Source organism: Chelon labrosus (genome assembly GCF_963514085.1).
Source record: "Chelon labrosus genome assembly, chromosome: 8".
NCBI lineage: Eukaryota > Metazoa > Chordata > Actinopteri > Mugiliformes > Mugilidae > Chelon > Chelon labrosus.
The window spans coordinates 8433181-8454204 of record NC_140358.1 but is presented as its reverse complement, the minus strand read 5'-3'; the positions used below and the strand labels follow the sequence as shown (position 1 = coordinate 8454204).

At 39.2% G+C, this 21024-nt stretch overlaps 1 protein-coding gene across 2 annotated transcripts in view; it reads right to left on the bottom strand.

The window, feature by feature from the left end:
* Positions 1-21024, bottom strand: part of tnmd (tenomodulin) — a 51305-nt gene that overhangs the window by 20094 nt on the left and 10187 nt on the right. For both annotated transcript variants that reach the window (XM_084550298.1, XM_084550299.1), the window contains exon 3: positions 215-355. In XM_084550298.1, coding sequence (XP_084406424.1) covers positions 215-355 — 141 coding nt within the window. The remainder of the gene's footprint in view (positions 1-214; positions 356-21024) is intronic.

Below are 21024 nucleotides of genomic sequence, written 5' to 3'. Positions count from 1 at the left end.
TTGTCTCTTTCATTGAGAGTGACAAAGGAGGAGAACAGACTGTCAAAGAGAAAATATGATTTCAAAAAAGGATAAATGTGGTCAATTGTCTCTTTGAAAAGGGCAGGATATGAACATCATAACCCTTCTTCTGCTGTAGGGAAGACACAATTATGACATCGGTTTTTCATCAAGACAAGAATAGCCTTCATGGCCTTGTTTAACCTTTACTTACATTTTTGAAGTCGTGCACCTCGAGAACCTCCTCACTCCCATTTCCCATTCTGAAGATCTCAATGTGGTGACCAGGGTCAATCTCCATCATGCTGTCTGTCTCTACGCCATCCACTACAGCTTTGTACTGAAGGTCATACACCTGCAGTGACAAAAACAAGCCCACACCTCTGTGATCAATGCATGAAAATCATTCACTATATCGTTGCTTCATTTTAAACGACAATACAGATCGGTGACATGACATATAATTTCCACCAGTTCTTGCTCGTCTCTGTCCATCTTGAATGTCAGTCAACATGCTTCACCGTGCTACAGCATCAGCTCAGATCTTTTCAATTATTCAAATGGGTCCGGTGTTTTCGATGTCACCTGTTTCCCTGAATGGGAAACGTATACTGGAGTTGCATGAATGAGAAAAAGCACTGAGGAATTGTTACAAATGTGATGAAAATTGTTGATGAGACTGACACATCTTTACAGTTTGTTAAAAGTTTACTCAAATAATAAGCCTTAAGTAATCTGAATAATAAGGGCGAAACAATCCATTAAAACAGAAAGCATGGCATGAAATAAAAACAAAACAAAAAACAGACAGATATAGGTTACAAATGAAAAAAAATTGTTTTTCAGTATCTTTTAAGTGCATTAACTGATTTTTCACCACTTGGAGGCAGCACAACAAATTTTAGGCGTAAAAAAATATTTTTTTGCTGATTTTGTGTTTATGACAAAAAGTTGCCCTTTACAGTACAATAATATGCGGAGCAAAATTAGAACTGAGTTGGTTCTGTTTTTCTGTGTAAATCCAATAATGTTTTAGCTCCATTTTTGGTCTCTACCATCTCAGCGGGGAAAGATCTGGCTCTTTAGCTCCATTATCTTCACCAGATAGTTGTTAACTGTGCAATTTGGAAGTGGGCACTCGCATACATAAACTAATAACACTGCCAGAGGAATTAAAGTATTTGTATTGACAAGCTGTACGGTCGAATAAGATAATGATCTGATAGAATTTTATCTAGAAGTAAATAAAATAAAGATATTTGAGATCTCCCGCACAGTTAAAGCCTTCTCTTCAGTGTTGCCTCAAAGCGGTGTTGTTTATCACAACTGCTTGCTTATGTACTGTTCTTGGACACGCATGGATAGCTCTTAAAATTCCCTGTCTGAAAAATGATTCATGCCCACCAGCTGAAAATATGCTATTAATATTTATGTGAGGGTTGTGTTATGATGAGAAATATATTGCTGAGTTCATCTTCATCTGTCTCAGTGGCAAATCAGAGCCTCGCCAATGAGACGCATGATTAATGAATACACTCAGATGGGAGTCCATCAGGATTTATATCCCCCTATCAGAACCATTTGAATGTCCTCTAACACAAAATTAGCTTCCACTTTAAACTGTTTCACATGTTTAGAATTGAACGTGTTTGCTTATGTGCAGCTTCCATGAAGTTTAAAGACACAGCCTTACACATAACCATGACTTCGGCTTTTCTTTCTTTCTTTCTTTTTTTTTTTGTGGAGAAGAACAGGGCAATAATAATCAAATGGGATATAATTCTTAATAGAAGATCACTGTTAGAATGGCACTAGCCTATAAATCTCCATTAACATGGGTCACAGTAGCCTTGGCTCCAAAGAGGAGTAAAACTTAAAATTGTCAGGAGAAGCCAAATTAAGATGGGCTTGAAATTTAAGTGTCAATTGAGCAGTTATGGATAAAATTGGGGCTATTAAACAGTCTGAAAGTCTGTGTGGTGAATTAAAGTTCTATTTGAGCATTTCTTTTATATTAACATAAAGGTGGAATGGGGGAATAGATTCTAGAGGCTTATTGATTTATACTAAAACAGTGAATTACATTTTCAGCAGGCTATCTCTTTTGATGAAAATCCAGCAGTGAGAATCTCCCCCCCACACCAGGCTGAAATAGATAATAATGTATTACAACAGTTTGACTTTAACTGGTTCAATAGCAAAAGCGGCTGCTGTGCACAATAATTGGCATTCTGAAAATAGAAATGAATAGCCTCTGTGTGGCCTCTTTTGATACTTATAGATGCTTCAATACATTGGGAAACTTGCAGTGTGATTTATGCTGCAATAAGGGGAACACTTTAGAGTGCAGAACAGTGTTTTACCTCAGTGTGAGGATGATGCTTATTATAATTACTTTTTGGGATCATAATTTTTGGGGAACACAGAGAAAAAAAAACATGTTTTCAATATTTTCTTGTTTCATTTCTGAATAGAAATTCGCAGTTTGCCATCAAGTGACACTTGATGGCAAACTCTTAAAAGTATACTGTGAAAGTTAATTAGCTTCCCATATGACACTGAACAGACAGATAAAAGGGCAGCACATGGAATCCTATTTATGTTACAATTTCTGTACGAGGATTGTGAAAGGCTACTATGTGAATACTGTGGTCACCGAGACATCTAATAAATTTAAAACACTCCAGCGGTTACACCACTGTGACATTAAAGCTGTGGTAGGCACAAGTTTCCCTTGCTGCAAAAGTACACTAGGCAAGTAGCAAAGGCGTTAATTACTAGATCAGTCAGAAACATTATTGTCAACCAATTGACAATTTATAGCTAATCTTATGAACCCCCCCCCCCCCCCAAAAAGAAAACGACTATTTTATGTTCAGCAGATACTGGCTAACTTTGTGAAGATGCTGTATAGGGCAGATATTCAGTAGGTTTATTGAAGCCTTTTCATTGGACTTAAGCACACTGAAAACCATGTGTACTAAAACGGTGACATTGTGAATCCTGGAGTTAATTTATTAGATGTCTCAGTGACCAAAATTTACACAATTTTTCATGACTTGATTAGTGCAGCTTTAGCTATTTTCTGCAGCTTGGTGTGTGGGTACTGAAACGTCTTTGGAATCGGAAATGATCTGCAACTTACAAACTACACATGTAAGATAAGATAATCCTTTAATTTATCCCACAGGCAATTAAAAGCATTTCAGTTCAAGAAGTTTATTTTATTATTTATTTCAAAATGCACTGAATGTCCTGCAGTATATTTTCATTGAGATAAACACATTAAGTGATTTAAATCTTATGGCGTCTTCTCCAATCCATTAGCCAAAGATTCATTGACATTTAAATGAACAAATCTTTGCATTCAAAGGCAGTTTGTAAAGTTTGTTGAAAATAGGTCCATAGCAGTTACTATGGATAGGCACTTTAAACACATAAAGACTTTTTTTTTCTTAAAAAAAAACATCCTCTGCAAATAAAAGCTCTCTACTCTTAGCCTGCCTTTCGAATACCCACTATTATAGAAGAAACTGTCTTTGGTAATGAGTCTGGCCATTCTTTCAAACCCTGCACAGTTCTCTGAAATCACATTTCAAATTTCTGGGATTTGACATTTTTCTGATTTAAAAGAGTTTCCTGTCAACATGTGAAGTTTCCTGCTGTGGCTATAAGCAACAGCCTCTAATCTGAAGTTCAGCGTAGACTCCCTGTTGTCTTACCAGGCGTTACAACTTCTGAGAGCGCGCTGAAGTGCAAAAACAACTCGCGGAGCTAGTTTATAAGAAAGCAAAAGCACAGACAACAACACAATGACGTCTTTGGGTGTTATTGTTACTTTTCAAAACAGAGCCTTGTGTTTGAACACTTAAAGGTTACACAGCAAACAACCAATAGTACCTTAGTGAAACGCACATTGATTGCAAAAGAAACGTCACTGCAGACTAAAAATTTTTTTTTTTGGAAAAACTGTCTTCGTCTGTGTATGATATTCCTGCTAACAGCTGGTCTTTTCTCGCATCACAAGATGCCTCAGAATGTTGTACAGTGCAAGATAAAGAATTCAGATCTCTACAGCAAGGAAAACATTGAAACTCAGGACTGTGTGGAAGCCTTCACAGACAATGCCTTGTTTATTTCCTCTATTCAAGGTTTCTGTCTGAAGTGGTTCTTAACAACCTCCACCTAGATGGTTTCAAACACAGCTCACATAGAAAGGAGCGAATGAGAAGCGGCAGACGCAGCCAGACCTGCGGGTTGTTTGTGCGAATGGGTTCTGGTGAGGCACCCGAGGACATTAAGCAAAGGTCACGTAGATGTCGTTACAGGTGAGTGGGTCGCGGATGCTTCCGTGCATGTATGTGTGTGTGGGAAGAGAGAGCGCATGAATATGCGCAGCTACGTAGGAGGCAGTCGTGGGAATGAGAGAGATGAGACGATGACAATATGTCGTCTTAGTTGTCCTTGAGAGTTAGAAGATAGAGGCTCCAGTCAGGCGGAACTGGATGCCTGTCACTCATGGCGGGGTGGTGATGGCGGTGGAGGCGAGGGGGTGTGGAAAGGTGGGGTGGGGGCTGCATAGTGCACCGGGCCTCCTGGGAGCCATAGGCAGTGCTGTGATAGATCGAGGTGGGCAGGAGCTTAGACAGTCGCACTGGCGAACATCGTGTCCTTTTGGTTTCAGTCCTTGCTGGTTTTAAACAGACTTGTGGCTTCAATTCAGTTTAACAAGCCTGATGTCAAACAAGCCATGTATTATTTTAAGGTTTATTTAAATTCTCATGCTGAAACAATAAAACACATTGTGAGTACCATATTTGTGCCAAGTCACTTCTGATATAATTTAAACTACATATTAATATTTGTAGGAAATGCTACATTGCCCAGATTCTGTTTTTTGTAAAAAAAAAAAATATATAAAATATATATATATATATATATATATATATATATATATATAAAGTCACAATTAAACGTTACAATCATTATATTTAGGTAAAAGGAACAGATCAACATTGAAAAAAATGTCAACATTGGCATAATGAACTTGATTAGCATTCAACTGAATCCTCCCTCTTTCCCAAACCCTTAACTACAGTGATTTTGTTGCCGATCTCTAACCAAGTGTGTGTGAAGATGTCTCCGGGGGTCAAAATCCTGTGGCGGCAATTTCTGCCTGAACATAATTAAGGCAGCAATTATCTTTCTTAGCAAATCTAAAACTACTGAGTGGGTCCTAATCTGCATGTCCCATTGTTTAAGTTACAATTAAATTTAGGGAGCTCAAACTAGAAGGTTATTCAAAGATCATCTTCATCATCACAGCGAAAGACATTGTTCACAGTTGGCGAGGCTCAGAAAACTCAACAATCCAACCAGCCTCTCTTCTTCTTTCCTTGCAGTATTTTCTGTGCCACTAGCCACCACACAACCTCAAAGCAGCATATTTCCACCCCATGCTAAATACCTGGCAAGGTGTTAGTTTCATTAAAAGCTGGTTCTTTTTTATTCAAACGTAACTTTGATGATCGTGGCCAAAGACCTCAAATTTGACTTCATCTGACCACATAAGGGGTTCATAAAATCAGACGTTGCTTTTTATACCTTAGATGTTGACTTTTTTTGATGTGGTTGGAGGTACTATTTCCTTCTGATGAGCCTTCCATGTTGACCCTGTTTGTACACGGATGCTGCACAGTGGAACAGTGCATCACCACTGGGCTCTGCAGCCACATGACGGTCTTACTTCGCCTTTCTGCCTTTGAGAGGAGCAGTTTGATCTGACAGTTTTCCTGCTCCTCCGGATCTTGTCGAGACTTTCACAGTTACTCTTAAATGCCATTTCCTAATGACATTTCATAAAGTGGAAATTGAGAGCTGGAAGGCCTTTGATATCTTTTTATAGTCTTTCCCTGCTTTGTAGGCATCAATTAGCTTCATTTTCAGTCAGCTGCCTAGAGGAGCCCATGTGTTGAGATTTGAAGAGTGAGGAAATTTATCAGCTCTAAATAGTCATCACTTGATTTCTGACCTGCCTTACAAGTTCCTAATGAGGCAGTTAAGGCCCAATAAATGAATAAAGATATGAGACTTGTTTCTATTTTCTCTTTACTGCACTAGTTGGATATCCGAGGAAAAGGGAAGGCACTTTAAAGAAATACTTGGCCGGTGATCCGATGAACCCTCTGTCACTGTCAGATCATATCGTGCAATGGAAGAGTGCTGAAGAGGAAACACAAGGATGATTTGCAATATGTAAATGAGCATGCAGCCAGTATAGCTAGCTATGTTGTTGGCATGCCAGTAGAATAGTCTTGCCGTCTATGCGGGGAGAATTTGGGCATGAAAAGCACTCCAGAAATGCATATTTTCGTTTTTAAGTCAGTCACTTCTCGTTATCAACATAGACTGTCGTCAAAGTAAGAACCTGTGTGTATCTCCCTGTAGGGTAATTTCTCACATGTTACTGACTAATAATTAATCAAGACAACCTGACATTAACTGTGGCGGCTGTGGCTCAGTACCATAGACTGTATAAAGATGGAACTGCTCCTCAAAAGTGAAGCCAAAGCAAGTAGAGCTCCCCCTGGTGTCTGGCTGCAGTACCGGTCATAAGCTCCACCTCCTCCATGTTAGTGGATGGGACTTGCGACAAACCAAAACTCTAAAATCCGTGGCAAATATTTTTTTTTCAAGGATGGTTTGTGTCATTTTAGGTAGTTGGTGTCCAGGGTGTACCCTGCCTCTTGCCCAATGACAGCTGGGATAGGCTCCAGCCCCCCCGCGACCCTCCAGAGGACAAGCGGTTACAGAAAATGAATGAATGAATAAATGAATATAATGTGGATGCATATCCAAGTGTCGATTTTTTGGGTGCATTTTGTTTTAGTTAGTTATTTGAAAACGCAAGTGAGTCTGGCAGAGTCTGGCAAAGTCGCAAAATGGCGTTGCCCGTGTCCCCGGGAAAATAGCGTCAGTTTGGCTAATGCAAGGAAGTGGGGAGACGTTGTCCATACAGTCTATGTTCAGTACGTAGGGCAGGTTGTCCATGAACTGGAGGGTTAGCGGTTTGATCCTTAGATCATTGAAACATGCCTCATGCCGAAGTGTCCTTGAGCGAGACATCTGGTGTGTGTGTGTGCTTGTGTGACCAAACGGGTAGATGTGTCTCTGTGACTGTAAAGCGCTTTGAGTACTAACAGGTAGAAAAGCACTATATAACAAACACGACCATTTACCATCAGTCTGATTGAAACACATACTCGCAGAAAGCACTGACTCCCTCCACACACATGGAGTTCGTTGACTTGGAAAGTGACAAAATTGTTATCTTGGAAGCCTCTTTCAACAGGCATGCAGTTAGAGTAGGAATTCTCTGCCCTTTTATTTGTTGCACACACACATAGAAGCCCTTGCATATAGTCTTTATCCACCAGTCCTAGGAAGAGCCTTCATTACACATTTAACTTGCTACTCTGAGAGTGGGGGTTCATACTAATCATCCACGGCATTGCATGCCACAACTAAACGGCCACCCACTGTAAACATACAGCATAGCTAAGTTACTGGGAGGAAATAGACAATTTGAAAGACCACACAATTCTCAAGAAGGTTTGGCTCAGTCACAAAGAGGCACGTTAGAAAATAGCCTTTTTTATGTTCGGACTTGACTACACGAGATACGCTACTGGGAAGCTATAGAATGATGTAAAAAACGTCAAAACAAAAAACACAAACAACAAACTGAAAAAGAAAAAGAATGTACCTGCCCTTAAATGGAAATGTTGCATTACTGTCTGCATGGAAAAATACCCACTGACATTTATATTTATGTGTTTTGGTGGTGATGCTATGAAAAAGACTGAAGCGTTCAGACTTTTATTTATTGCTGTTTCAACTTCTTTTATCTGTACCTTACTGTCCACCTGTGAAACACTATTACTGGGAAATATTTTGCAGCAAAATCTGGAAACGGTGTCTTCTACTAAATGATTTAAGAGAGGCAAAAATGAGAAAACTCCACCATAAAAAACCCTTCCTTCAGGTATAAAAGGAATCATCTGACTTGAGCTTAAACGCAAAACAGCTGGGAAAGCAGAGACAGTTGATCACCTCAGCTTTCCTGCCAGTGATGCAGGAGAAGCTTTCTTTCTCTCTCTCTCTGTTTCCCTTGTCTCTACCTTTGGCTCTTTGTCCTGCAGCAGCCTGCACCAGACTTATTTTTCAGAGCTCCAGTCTCTTCACATGGCCAGTCACATGAGAACTGCTAATGTCTCCCAAGTACTGTGGTTACACTCTGGTTGGCAATGTTGTGTTGTTTTTTGTGTGTTTGTTTTATTCGGAGTTTCTCATTTTCTCAAGAGTAAAAATGGAACATCTCAGTTAGAGACTTTGGAAAGTCCCACTGCAGAGGTGTAACCTTTTCCAAAACATGGCAAATGGTTATTATCAGATTTATTAATCCTCCCCTGCAAAAATGACAACACACATACACACACACAGAAACACACACACAACAAACCTGGCAGGATTCTTAACGCATTAAGCTGCGAGAAACGTACGGCTGGGTTCCTATGGAAATATTACTTGAAAATGAGGATCCACAAAGGAAGTAATTACAGCTGGTATAGCGTTTTCCCACCCAGCAACAGCAGTGCAGATGGCCTTCACACATGTGAACACAAGCTTTCAGACACTGTGCAGTATGCCTATTTATGGATGTGTTTTCTCTTGCAAGGTGATTTTCAAGAGATTTTATATATAAAATTGAGAAAGGATGGAGGAGAGAAAGAGAGTGGGGATTTGATTGTGCTGTGTCTTGAGACCATGGGGATTATGCTTGTGGACACTGATTACCAAGCCTGTCAACTCCTAAGGTCTGGAGAATTTGGATAAATGAAGTAGGAATGCTCTATAGCTGCCAAATACATGCAGGCTGCTGTTTGGTGATGCCTGCTGAATACAGACAGCTGGTTCTGGACAGGCGCCAGCATGGAAAATTCAATTTCGAAAATACTGGTCAGTCACTAATGCGTCATCAACTTAGTCGGTACAGGGTAAAATGAGCCCATTGGCAGTGCATGACATTAATCTCACTGAAGACAACCTGACAACATGCACAATACAGCACAAGGCAACATGTTGCAAACACTAGACATACAGTACGAGGCTGCACAGCTTCCATGTAACTGTCACACATCTTGTATCTTTTGTGTTTTCTCCTGGTCAGTTAATACAGCTGCATTGATTGATATACTGAAATAATTTAAGCAATACTGGGTAAAGAGAACAATAGGAACTGGAAATCCAAATTCATGCATATTAGAGATATTTAGAGATATTTTTTTAAAAGCTTCACAGAGAGCTAGATGCAAATGTGGGAAGGCTTTTCATTGCCACATTACCCAGTCCTCTGGACTGACCTTGCACTGAAATCCAAAATTCAGTTGGTTGCTTCTTTGCAAACCTCTACTTCACAGTCATATCGGTTGTGACATCAATCAATGACTCCTCAAAGCCAATTGGAATTCCTGTCAACTGTGTCCCTGCAGAAGGATTTCTAATCCATTCTTCTGCTCCAGATATTGCCTGATTTTTCTGTGGATGCTAGTGAGATGAGCTGACTACATGTAGTTGGGCCTACAAAGACATGGAGCGCTTTCTAATTGGTAGGAACAGACAGAAACATGGTGATAGCAAAACAACACGCTGGTAAAACAAGTGTTTGAAGAGATGAACAAATATGGGTAGGTCTTAGTACATCTTGGTCATCTTCTTCTATTAAACGACTTTAGTGTTGTCACAAAAGTTCTACTCTGATGGCTATTTTGGGTGTTTATTACTTATATATTAATGTGAGTATTTTATTTGGTGCCCATATAAACAATTAAGTTGGAATTTCTGAGCAGGATAATTGGGATGATGTGGTTGAAGAAATAATGTCCATGTAAACATGTCCAGTATCAGTTAATCTGCTGTGCCAGCAGTGGTTGCCATTAGAAACAGGATGTTTGACTGACACCAACTAACAAAACTGTCACTGTGTCTGAAAGGACACTCTGTTCATTACATAGTGCACTACATTGACTGTCCTCCCATTTATTTTAATGTCTGACTGTGTATTCAGGGCACCGAAATTCTACTTATAAATAAATGAAAGAGGTAAGTGTCCAGCAATCCCACAATGCAATTCTTACATTGTATAGGCCAAGTGTTGCCCAAGTCAGTGACACACAGTGATGACACAAAATGATGTGCACAAAATCTCAGTTCAAATAGTTAATTTTTGTTTTTTTTCAGTCTGTGGTCTTATCTATGCCTCAGCTCTTGTGAAAACATCAGCAGTCACAGCACAAGTAGTGTCCAAATAACCAGGACTGTCCTTGCTCTGCCCTTTTTTTATTTTTATCAAGGATACTTTTAAGTATCTTCTGAGGCGAGAAAGAAAAAATGTGGTCAATACATTGCTGACATTTGCTGAGGCCCGCTGGCCAGGTGAGATATCCTGGGAAGAACGGTCCCTTTGGGAATTTATGACTGGTTAAGGTTAATATTTTTATTGGAAAGTTTTAGTTTATATACATAGACTGTAGGTACTACTACTAATACTATGGATGTCCCGATCAAGTTTTTTAGCCCCCTGCGATTCGATACCGATCTTTTAATATTCATCGGTCGATCCGAGTGCCGATCCGATTTTAAATAGACAAAATGTTCTTCCCTGCAGATTCATAAAGGCTCATCTTACTTGTATTCTCCTAGATCACATGTTCACTGTGCGACTGGAATAGTGTCCAGAGGGTAGCTCGTACCTTGGCTCGCCTTGAAGTAGCATTCAGTGTTTGTCGTTAGTTTTGTTCCGCCTTTACTTGAGTGTACTCGGCCTGTTCTATTATTCATTTATGGTTGGTTTATGGCAGACCTAAAATAAATAACTACAAAAGATTGGACTTGGCTAAAGCCCAATACCGATACGATTTGATCATTTAAAAAATGCCTGGCTCTGCCCCAATACTGATCTCAGTATACTAATTGGGACAGCCCTAAAAATAACCACATGTCAGTAACAACCACTATCAGTCTAAACGAATAAAGTCTGTGAGGTCTATGTTGATGTTTTTATGTTATACCATACTTTATGATTGGACAATAGGTGTAAGTTTTGACTTTTGTCGGTCAGGTTGTTTTTTTATTTAAGATACCGACCAAAATGTGTCAGCAGCTGTTGCGATTAGCAGCAGAAGAGTTGCTGTTTAGTCCTATGAAGGTGCTGTGAAACTAGGTCACAAACACAGTGTTGGGTTTCTTTCACATTTTAAGACCACAACAAGCTTTTTTTTTTTTTACATTTTAATTCTCCATCCATTTTTATATTTAGTCAGTAAAACATGCTTAACATTCAAAACACTGAGCTTTGTGGAAGAAAATTCAAAAGAATGTCATCCTCCAATTACAAAACCAAAGCATGTAGTCTGGAGTTTTGTCTGGAAGCAGTATGCGTGTGCTCACTCAGTGTGTAATGAAAGGACGCAAAATTAGAGTCTGGCTCTAAATATAAACATTTGTAAGGCACTGAGACATTTCTGCATTGTAATTAGCACAAGCCTTTCTGTGGTTTTGTTATATGCAGAGGTAAATGGCTGGATGCGAGCAATTAAGAAACAGTGCCATAGTTTGCCTTCTTTTTATCTTCAGAATGTTCTATCAATAGCACCAACAAACACCAATGGATGTTCAAAGTCAGATCCACTGAGCTTTGAATAGTGCTCAGTAGTCTGACATTTTGATGACAGCTTGTTTTGATCTTGCTGAAATTTCTGATGTTGTGTACTTGGGCTTGAACTCATGTCTTAATATGTTCTTGGATGCCATATAAAAATCACAATCTGAGTATGTGGTGAATGTAGCATTAAATGGAAAGCTAAAACTGGGTTGGCGTGAGGTTAAAGTGCTTTTGGGAATTCACCAGAGCAATTACTTTAAGCATCAATTTGATGTAAAAATGTTTTACAGCTGCCATTGCCAAAGGCCAGTTAAGCAAAATGTTAAGGTCATTAGCCTTTCAAAGAATAAGCTACAACGTGTCAAGATGCAAACGCTTAATGGAGCCATCTTCCTAAAACACATTAACACTGTTAAAACAAACAGCTATTGGCAACATAACTCGAATGTAGCTGCCCTCTGAGCCAATTCTGTTTTCTGATAATGTATTTTTCTCATTTTAGGAGATAACTCACCAACACAGACAGTGCAATGCCACTCTGGCATTTCCAACAGAGCTACTTTGGAGTTTAATCATGGAAACGTGTGTAACCACCAAAAACATAAGTAATAAAGGTCAAAGTTTTTGAGTCTCACAGGCAAAGAGCAAAGCTTCTCTCAAGTTTTGCAGTTTTGCACTGGTGTTCGGTAATGACACAAATACGTTGTAGAACAAGTAAAGGCATGAATTCCCTTGCTGACAGAAATCTCAACAGAGCAGAATGTAGTGTAGCCACAGGCGAATAGAAAGTGCATTTACCAAAAAGTCAATTATGGGATTTCATCACAAAGACATTCTTGAAGTGCGTTAGAGGTAGTCAGTCATTTTAATCCAATACACTTTTTCGTCAGATTTATCAAATATCTCCTCACAACCAGCAACAAGGGATGCACAGAGCATAGGGAAGGGGAGAGGAGATCATAGACTGTATGTGAAGATTGACGAACCCTCTGAGATGTCACCCTTAGGATTCCTGAGGAGCAATTTCGAAGCTCAATGTGGCTGCTCCAATCTGTCAAATTCACAGCTAATTCAAAAATGGGAAAAGATATAGTTTGATTGGACTGGAGGTGGGGAGGTGATGACTGGGTAGGGCCCCTTTACCTCAAATGGGTTAATTTGATCTACAAACCAGTTTTTGAACCAGCCTGTAAGATAGGAGTTGTACCGACTAGTCAACTAGTTGACATTACTTCTGCGCCATGACACTTTCAGCAGGAAGTTGACCAGTCGCCGATCACGTGACAATAACAACACGGACACCTCAGAGAAGAAAGGTGAGGAGTGGGTCATTGCAGTAAACTAGCAGCGTATCATCGTGTGTGGAAATACTTCACTATAGAGGAAGTGCATTCTACTGTGACATGCAGAATATATAAGTCAGTCCTGAAATACAACAAATGTACTACTGCAGTGCACACTCATCTGAAAAAGCATCTGCTAACACTAGCAGATGAACGGCCCAAATCCTCTCAGCATCAGTCAGTTAGCAACTTCATCAAACGTCCTGTGGTAACAGAGAGAGAAGGAGGCTGCACATCAACAATTTGCTGGTGAATTTCATTGTCTGAGTTATTAGACTTTTAGCTGCTATACACGAAAAAGGATTCGGAGATATACCACTTTTTTTTTATATATATACACTATCCTGTCCTTACAACACGCTGTGAAGTACTATTAAACGCTACTGACTGTGCCGATTTATATAGACTATACATATCTGCAGCGCACAGTATTGACAAGCGCATATAGTTCTGTTGTGTTCCATTCGTTGACATTGTTGCTGTGGTTGTAGAGCGTGTTTTTGTCCTTGATGTCAGTTAATGCACCATGCGAGAGACGGAAGTTATGGTAGAGCTGAGAGTTTTTCCGAGCGAGAGCCGCATATCAGACTGATGGTGTTCATGGTGTTGACGTGGGCTACGGTTGACAGTAGTTTGTGTTCAAGCTTCAATAAACTTGCAGAAAAGTTCCATAGATTCCTTTGTGTCAGACTCTACAATATGTATTCAGTTCAAGAATATAGATTTCATTGTTACAAAGCATTACGTTCTACTGTTGATGTCACTGACTAGTCGACGCCAACTCGACTTTCACCACATATTAGTTGGCTTTAAAATTCAGGAGTCATTTCTGTTGTAAAGCTGGGGATTTTAATACGGAGGAATATGTAGATTGACTCACTTTTAGAGCCAGCCTCATGTGGCCATTTGAAGAACTGCAGTTTTCTGGCCCTTTCACCTTGGCCATGTCAATAAGGCTTTCTTATGGTGGAGAGCTTCAAGGTGGATGCAGAAGTTGGTTTGTTTCTGTTTGTTATGTAGGTAACATTAGTTTTGCAATGTTTCACATAACCAGTGCTTTTGTTGCATTGTTTGTTCTTATGTTGGCGTTGTTGCCTTGGCAATGCACATCATAAATTTGTGGACTGAGCTTCTGACGGATCAATGAAGGAAGGGTTTGTTTGGCTTAGATGAGGTCGATATCACTTTATGCCTGAGTATTAAAGGGGCTCTTTCATTGAGCACATTTTGAATACATTTTCTCATTTTTTGTTTTTGGTTGTGCATAATTTACATCCATGTTTAATAGCTTGAAGCCTTTTTCACTGCCTTTGTTTAGTACATGGCTCCTCAATACTTTCATTAGACAACAAATCCACATGGCATCGTTTTTAAGAATATATATTCCGAAGAACTTAGATTTAATTATGTTCAATTTACTTAATATAGCATAAAACTAAAAACTGTCGCTTTTTCTTTTCTATCAACAACTCAGAGTGGTGACTCTCTTGACAACTTGACAAGTTAAGCCAAGAAATGGGTCAATGCAATAGTAAGATTGTCATTTTAACATTCATTATATTTCAGTTTATTTATATTTTTTACTGCATATTTAGTATGTATATTATGATGGAGTATAAGATAGGTTAATGCCGCTCATTTTGCTCTATTCTTAATACACAAACAAAAAAGTGGCATCAGTGATCTCACTGAAATCTCTGAAAATACAGAAAATAAGCTTATTTTCCAAAACATTGAGCTACTCCTTCAAAGACCACACTCTTCAGCAGTTGCTTGTTGATTCAGCGTAAAGCCAACTATAAGTTAAGTAAAAATGTCTTATTTAGACCCCTTTCTAAGATTAAAAATTGGAGGCAAGAGGAAATTATCCTTCTTTTTAAAAAAAAAAAAATAAAGCACAGTGACTAAATGAAAAGGTACTTTCAGGAGCAATGTTATTTTGTCAGAAATAATGGGAGTGTGGAGATACTCGAAGGGTTTGTGGAATACACAGAGCATATTTTTTGCGGCATCTCAAGTGGAATTTTGGCAGAGTCACAGACTATTAGACTTTATTTTCATTGCTGAAATCATTTCTTTGCCGAGCCTCTGAGTCTTGAACGGAGCCTACCACTTGCTTCAACCTAGTCATACCTGAAAGGGGTGTAATGACCCACTTTCTCTCCTTGTCCCCGAGCGACTCTGACGCTTACCACGTTTGACCACCTTGCTGTGGTCGACTACAGTCTGCAGCTGCTGTTAATTTACAGGAGCACTGTGCACCCCTTTTTCAGCTCTGACGCATATATGACTAATCACACCAGTCATTTTAAACAACTTGAGCTTTCTCTGGCAATAAATCACCGTGATGCTTGCTACTGTGCCCATAATAGAGCTGCATTCAGGAGGGAGGAGGGCAGGGGAGGACTCTGGGAGCTATTCAGTACTATTGGTCAACATACTATTGTGAAACAAACTCTGGGACTGGGACATATTGTTGTTCGATGTGTTGTTTGTTTCAGTGATCTCAATAAGAATCAAGGTGAATGAAACAAAGGATTGTATTTTCTTCGTACAGCAGCTCAGGGAATATGATCCTTCCCTGGACTTTTTGCTTAAAAAGTGCAGATTGGTCTTGCCTTTTATAAATCACTTTTTGCAGTTGCAACCATCACAAAACCTGTCACAACTCACACAAAGCATGCATTTTAACTATGTCATAGAGGAGTTACAGGTTATAAAGTTATGTGTTCAAACGAATGTGGCAAAGACTCGACCCACGGTGGAAATAAAGTTTTGCTAACTTACATTTAACTAGTGTTTGATCTGCTTTGAACATTCTTTAAAAAAAAAAAAAATTAAGCAAAAGCTTAGATAAACTAAAAAGAAGAAATACTTACCTCAATAACATGAAGAAAATACATTTTTCTTCCAAAATGTCCAAGAGTGTACTTTTTTTATCTTGACCTGCCAACTGCAAGAGAGAAGAGAGGGACTTCACACAGCCTTTAAAGACGGTGTTAAACCACCTTTTTGGGACATGACAAATGATGTAAAGCCAGCATGATATAGATATGCCCTCCACGGTATAAACAACCAGAAAAAAAGAAGTGGAAACTCAAATGACGTTAAACAACACAAAGGCCCAGGCTGTGACTGTCGTGCCATTTTGCCTTTTTTCCTTGTCATTGTTCAATGTCGCATCTTCCGTTTATGCCTTTCCCTGCCAAGTAACCACTGTGCCGAGCTGAAGAACAATCTGCTCCTTGTCAGGAGCGCTGAATGAATCCTGTTGCTTATTGTTGAGGTGAACACATTATTTGAATACGACCAATTTCCTGTAATAAAAGAGCTGTTGTGGTTTATGAAATATTCATCAAAGGTATCCCCTGGAGACTCTATGCATTCAGATGCATATCTCAGAATCTGAAACAGTCTTGTGCCGACAAAGGATTGCAAGCAGAGATTGGAAGCTTCTGAACTAAAAGGCAGACAGTCACAAGGGGAGTGACCTCTACAGTGGATACGTCTCCTTGTCGCTCTGCTGGTTTTCAGCCATTCCACCTCCTAATAAATCAACAAGGGCACACTCTGGGATCCAGCAGCTAAGTGGCATTTAAGAAACAGCTTGTGAGAGCTGTAAGGCTGCAATTTGGATCATTTAGGCGCAAGGCAATAATTTGGCCAGATGAACAGCATTAACAGCAACCGGAAAGTTTTTAACCCACTTAATCCCCTACAGAAAAAAAAGCCAAGTAGCATTTCATTAAAAGTCAATGAAGGCTGAACCTCTTGTTGTTCGGAAGGGCAGAAAATGCTTTCCATTTGTTCAGGCTCACACAGTATTGAGGTTGTGACACATTTAAATTCACTGACGATCTACCAACTGTTGACAATAGTTGCCTTTATCAGTAGTGCATGTAGTGCATTTATCTGCGAGTCAACTTATGCTTTAAAAATAGTACATGGAAAGCAATCAAAGCCTGCGTACATTAAGCTTTCTGGAGAAATGTCAAGATGCCGTTTCTGCCACAAATGCCAACAATATAAACTTCTAGTAAACACCCATGTCAGGATGCTCAAAGTAGGAATTGGTATAAGAAGACCAGAACCACCTCTCTTTTATGATCATATCTTGCCTGATAAGCCCAGAATCTCCCCCTCCATTGCTTCATCCATGCCTTATAACATATAGTGCAAGCTAGCCATGCCTGTAACAAGGTAGATTGTTTTCAATTCTTAACAGAGCTGCTGGGAGATATACAGCCCCATAATTGTTCAAACATTGTTTACACCATGCTTCTTGCCTTGAAGACACAACAAAAGAGGGAGTGATAGTCCTATGCAGAGACACTGGGGTGTCACACTGGGAGTATGGGTACTGATGAGAAGCTCTTGGTCTGTTGCCATGGCCCCTGTGTGGGTTGCATGTCAGTACTGGTCTGCCCTTCTTTTTAATAACACTGAAAAATACTTTGAAGACCCACAGGGGGAACACAACACATTATGCTCCCAATGGTTTGGGTCTGTGATTTTACAGCTTAACATTGTCTTACGCTATTAAAAAAAAAAAAAAACCTCAGGAGCATTATTACTGGACTCAGCTCTTCAGCACAATTTAATGTCAAACCTGCAGTCCATCATGGTCAACCACTGATTAAACACATGCAAATTAAGCACTCTGAAAGAGCAAATTAATGCGTTTTAGCATTTTCCCACTGGTTGGGAGTAGAAAATTAAGAGAGCTTGTTGTGCTTACAGGGGAGTAACCAGTGGGGTTTGTTTATCCGACTGAGGTAAATGAACAGTTCTTGTCTCAGTAGGGTTGCCAGATGTTCGTTAATTATTGATTTGTATAATAATTTTGCCCTCTGTGCGATATTTGATCAATAACGCCTGAAAATCCATAATTTACAAAACTTTGACGTCATTAACACCCAGGCATTAATGCAGTTGCCCTATAGTGCATTATAAATGGGAAAGTGGATCAGAAGGGGTCCTATGACAGACTATATTCCTCCAAGGCGATCTCTTTTTGGGATGTGTAGTTAATCCTAGACAACGTGGCTTGTTTAAGCTTTGTCTCAAAAAGTCACAGTAACTGATAAATGGTATGATACTTTAACAACTACCATCTGGCAACACTGTCATGTAGAAAACATTAAATGCCGTTTGATTTGTCACCAATACCAGTCCCATTAACCTCTTATTTGAGGGCAGTTCAAGTGAAGGATTGGAAAGTGGAGACATATCTCCCCACACATTGACAAGTTACTTAGATCCTTATTGATTGTTTTTTGCGGTGAATAGAGTCGATGGTGGACCTTTGATTAGATAACCTCTACCGACAAAAATGTCTAATTAGATTTCATAAAATGATCCCAAAGAATATTTTTACACTAAATCACAGCTGTGCTGACTGAACTGTGTGAATCATCATAGTTTGGTGCAAATGATGGTGGCAACTAGTGAAAATGGAGCATTTATCCATGCTGCTGGATGGACTTTCTTCATAGTTCTTTTAACTTCCTCCTGGATATAATAGCACTATTTTTGTGTTTCCACACTGCGGGAAATGCCAACAGTTCTTTTTTAGCTCTTAGTTCATGGTTGGTACTGTCCTCAACACATAAAAAATGGGACAAATGTGACATACCTCAGACTTTACTACGTCAGCCGCCAGCTGGCTATTACGTCAAGTCAGGGTTACTTTTGGCAGTGCAAATACAAACAGATAATCAGCTCTTAGGAGTAGGTACTTCTTGGAGCTCAGTTACCCACAGAGAATTCCCAGGACTCTTCTGTTCCAAAGCACCTGCAGTAATTGTATTACAATGACTGGTAAAGCCAGTGGGTTACCAGCAAACACGTCTGTGACCTTTAGATTCATCTTCCACGCACAGTTCTAGATAAGAAACAGGACATTCCTTATTAATAAAACCTTGTTGCTAGTTTATCTAAAATCACATCTCTGCAGACTGGATGAATGTATTATGCGTAAAATATGTTATTGTAAGTGTTACTCAAGCAAATACCTTGTAACCCTGTTAAAATGTCTCTACCGTTTTTACACTACTGCTATTTTAGAGGTGCTAAATCAAAAAGTCACACATGACCTTACGTGTTAGGGCGTTCAAATTCCCGTCCTGATAGACAGCATAAAAATCGGCTTCACAGCAGGAATGAATTTTGATGTTAATATTTAGTGTATGATGGCAATGTTGTTAATTAAACCCTGCAACATTTCACCCAGGCTATTATTTGTTCCTGCCAGACAGCTAATGAGCCCCACATTATCTCAGCGAGAGACAAAAGCCCAGAGGACACACTGTACTTTAAGGAGTCTCAGACCCCCGATGTAAGCGCTTAGAAGAAAGCGGTGTTTCCAGAACAACAAGTCTGTGCTCACGCTCGGCAGAGAAACAGAAAAATCTAAACAACCATCATCCTCTCTTGATATTTAACGTGTATTAGTCACCTTTCATTTCATCCCCTCATTTTATAGATACTCAGGTCAGTGGGCCAATCCTGCTGCCACCAGGAAGGGGATCTTAACAAGCTTTATCACCATCAGCCGACAAAGAAGTACATTCTCTGAGCAAATGAGACACAGCAGCCGAGCAGCAGCTGTCATCCATCATACTTGTAGTGGTGATTGCTGGATAAATACAAATCCAGTAAATCCGCAAATTGTCAACGTATTAAATGCTTCAAAATATGATGGATGTTAAATTTTAAGTAGCTCTTTGAGCAACTGAACCTTCAGAAATGACCCCAACACATAGTCAAATAGCATCAAATACAATGCATGCTGTATATATTTGGGCTGTTCTTTGCAAACAGAGCAGATGTCCTGATGTGTAAATACAGATTTCTATTTATTTCACAGAAAACTGTAACAAAAGTGAGAAATTAGAATTTACAGAAGCTGTGTCTTTTCTTGCATTTTTTTTTTTTTCAGTACTTTTTGTCATTTGTCAAATGAAAAATGCATGTTCAACTTTGCCCAGGCTGCCGGAGTTTTTAGACACAACAGACACTGACAATATGCTGACAGTGAACTTGAGAGAAAGATGGGCTTCTTCAGCCTCTGGATTTGACTGACATGTTTGCTTAATGAGCTTCAGCAGTTTTTCTTGTCTTCACTGTCAAGGATCTGCTCATCTCGTACTTTACATGTCATTTTGGTTTCGACATAAATCTCGCCGACTCGAATCTTTATCTCCTTGTTAGCATCAGACCACTCTGGTTTCCCGCTCATGTAAATTTAATTCACAGAGCTTTGTCAAACTAGATACTTTTGAGTTGTGATAGCAAGAAAGGTGCTGACAACATTAACAATGGCTGCATTAAAGCAACCCATGCTTGAAATGTGTTAGTGCCACGAAGAAGCAATGCTAGATTTAAAATGTACTGCAATTAATAAGTTATGTAACATCTTACTTCTTACTTTGTTACATTTATAAAAGTGGGATGATGATGATGAAGAAACATGTTTTATGAAAATAATAACATATCATATCACAGAACTATTAAATAAAAAAACACATTCAAAATGCATTAAAATATCAATGTATAGATCTAACATCACGCTTTTCTACTAGAGGCGCACTGAGCCCATGTTCATACTGCTAATTTAATCTGTAGACATTATTCATAAATAACTTCAGTGATTTATTTCCATGGTCATTCTGAAGCTACATAAATTCGAAAGCCTGCTGCCTCTTATAGAAGCTGTGTAAAACATTGCAGATCACAGTCCTGTTGCACTATTCACAAACTGATATTTTAACTATATTCCAAAATGCAGACAAGTACATACTTGAGATAAAAATAATAAGAAAATCAAAAACAGTAAAATGACTCTTTTCTTTACTGTAATGAGAGTACATGCAGCTTGTTATTTCCACCTCTGGTTATTTTTAACGGCTTCTAGTTCTAGTGGTTCCTGACCACTTTTATATATGTATGTATATTTGA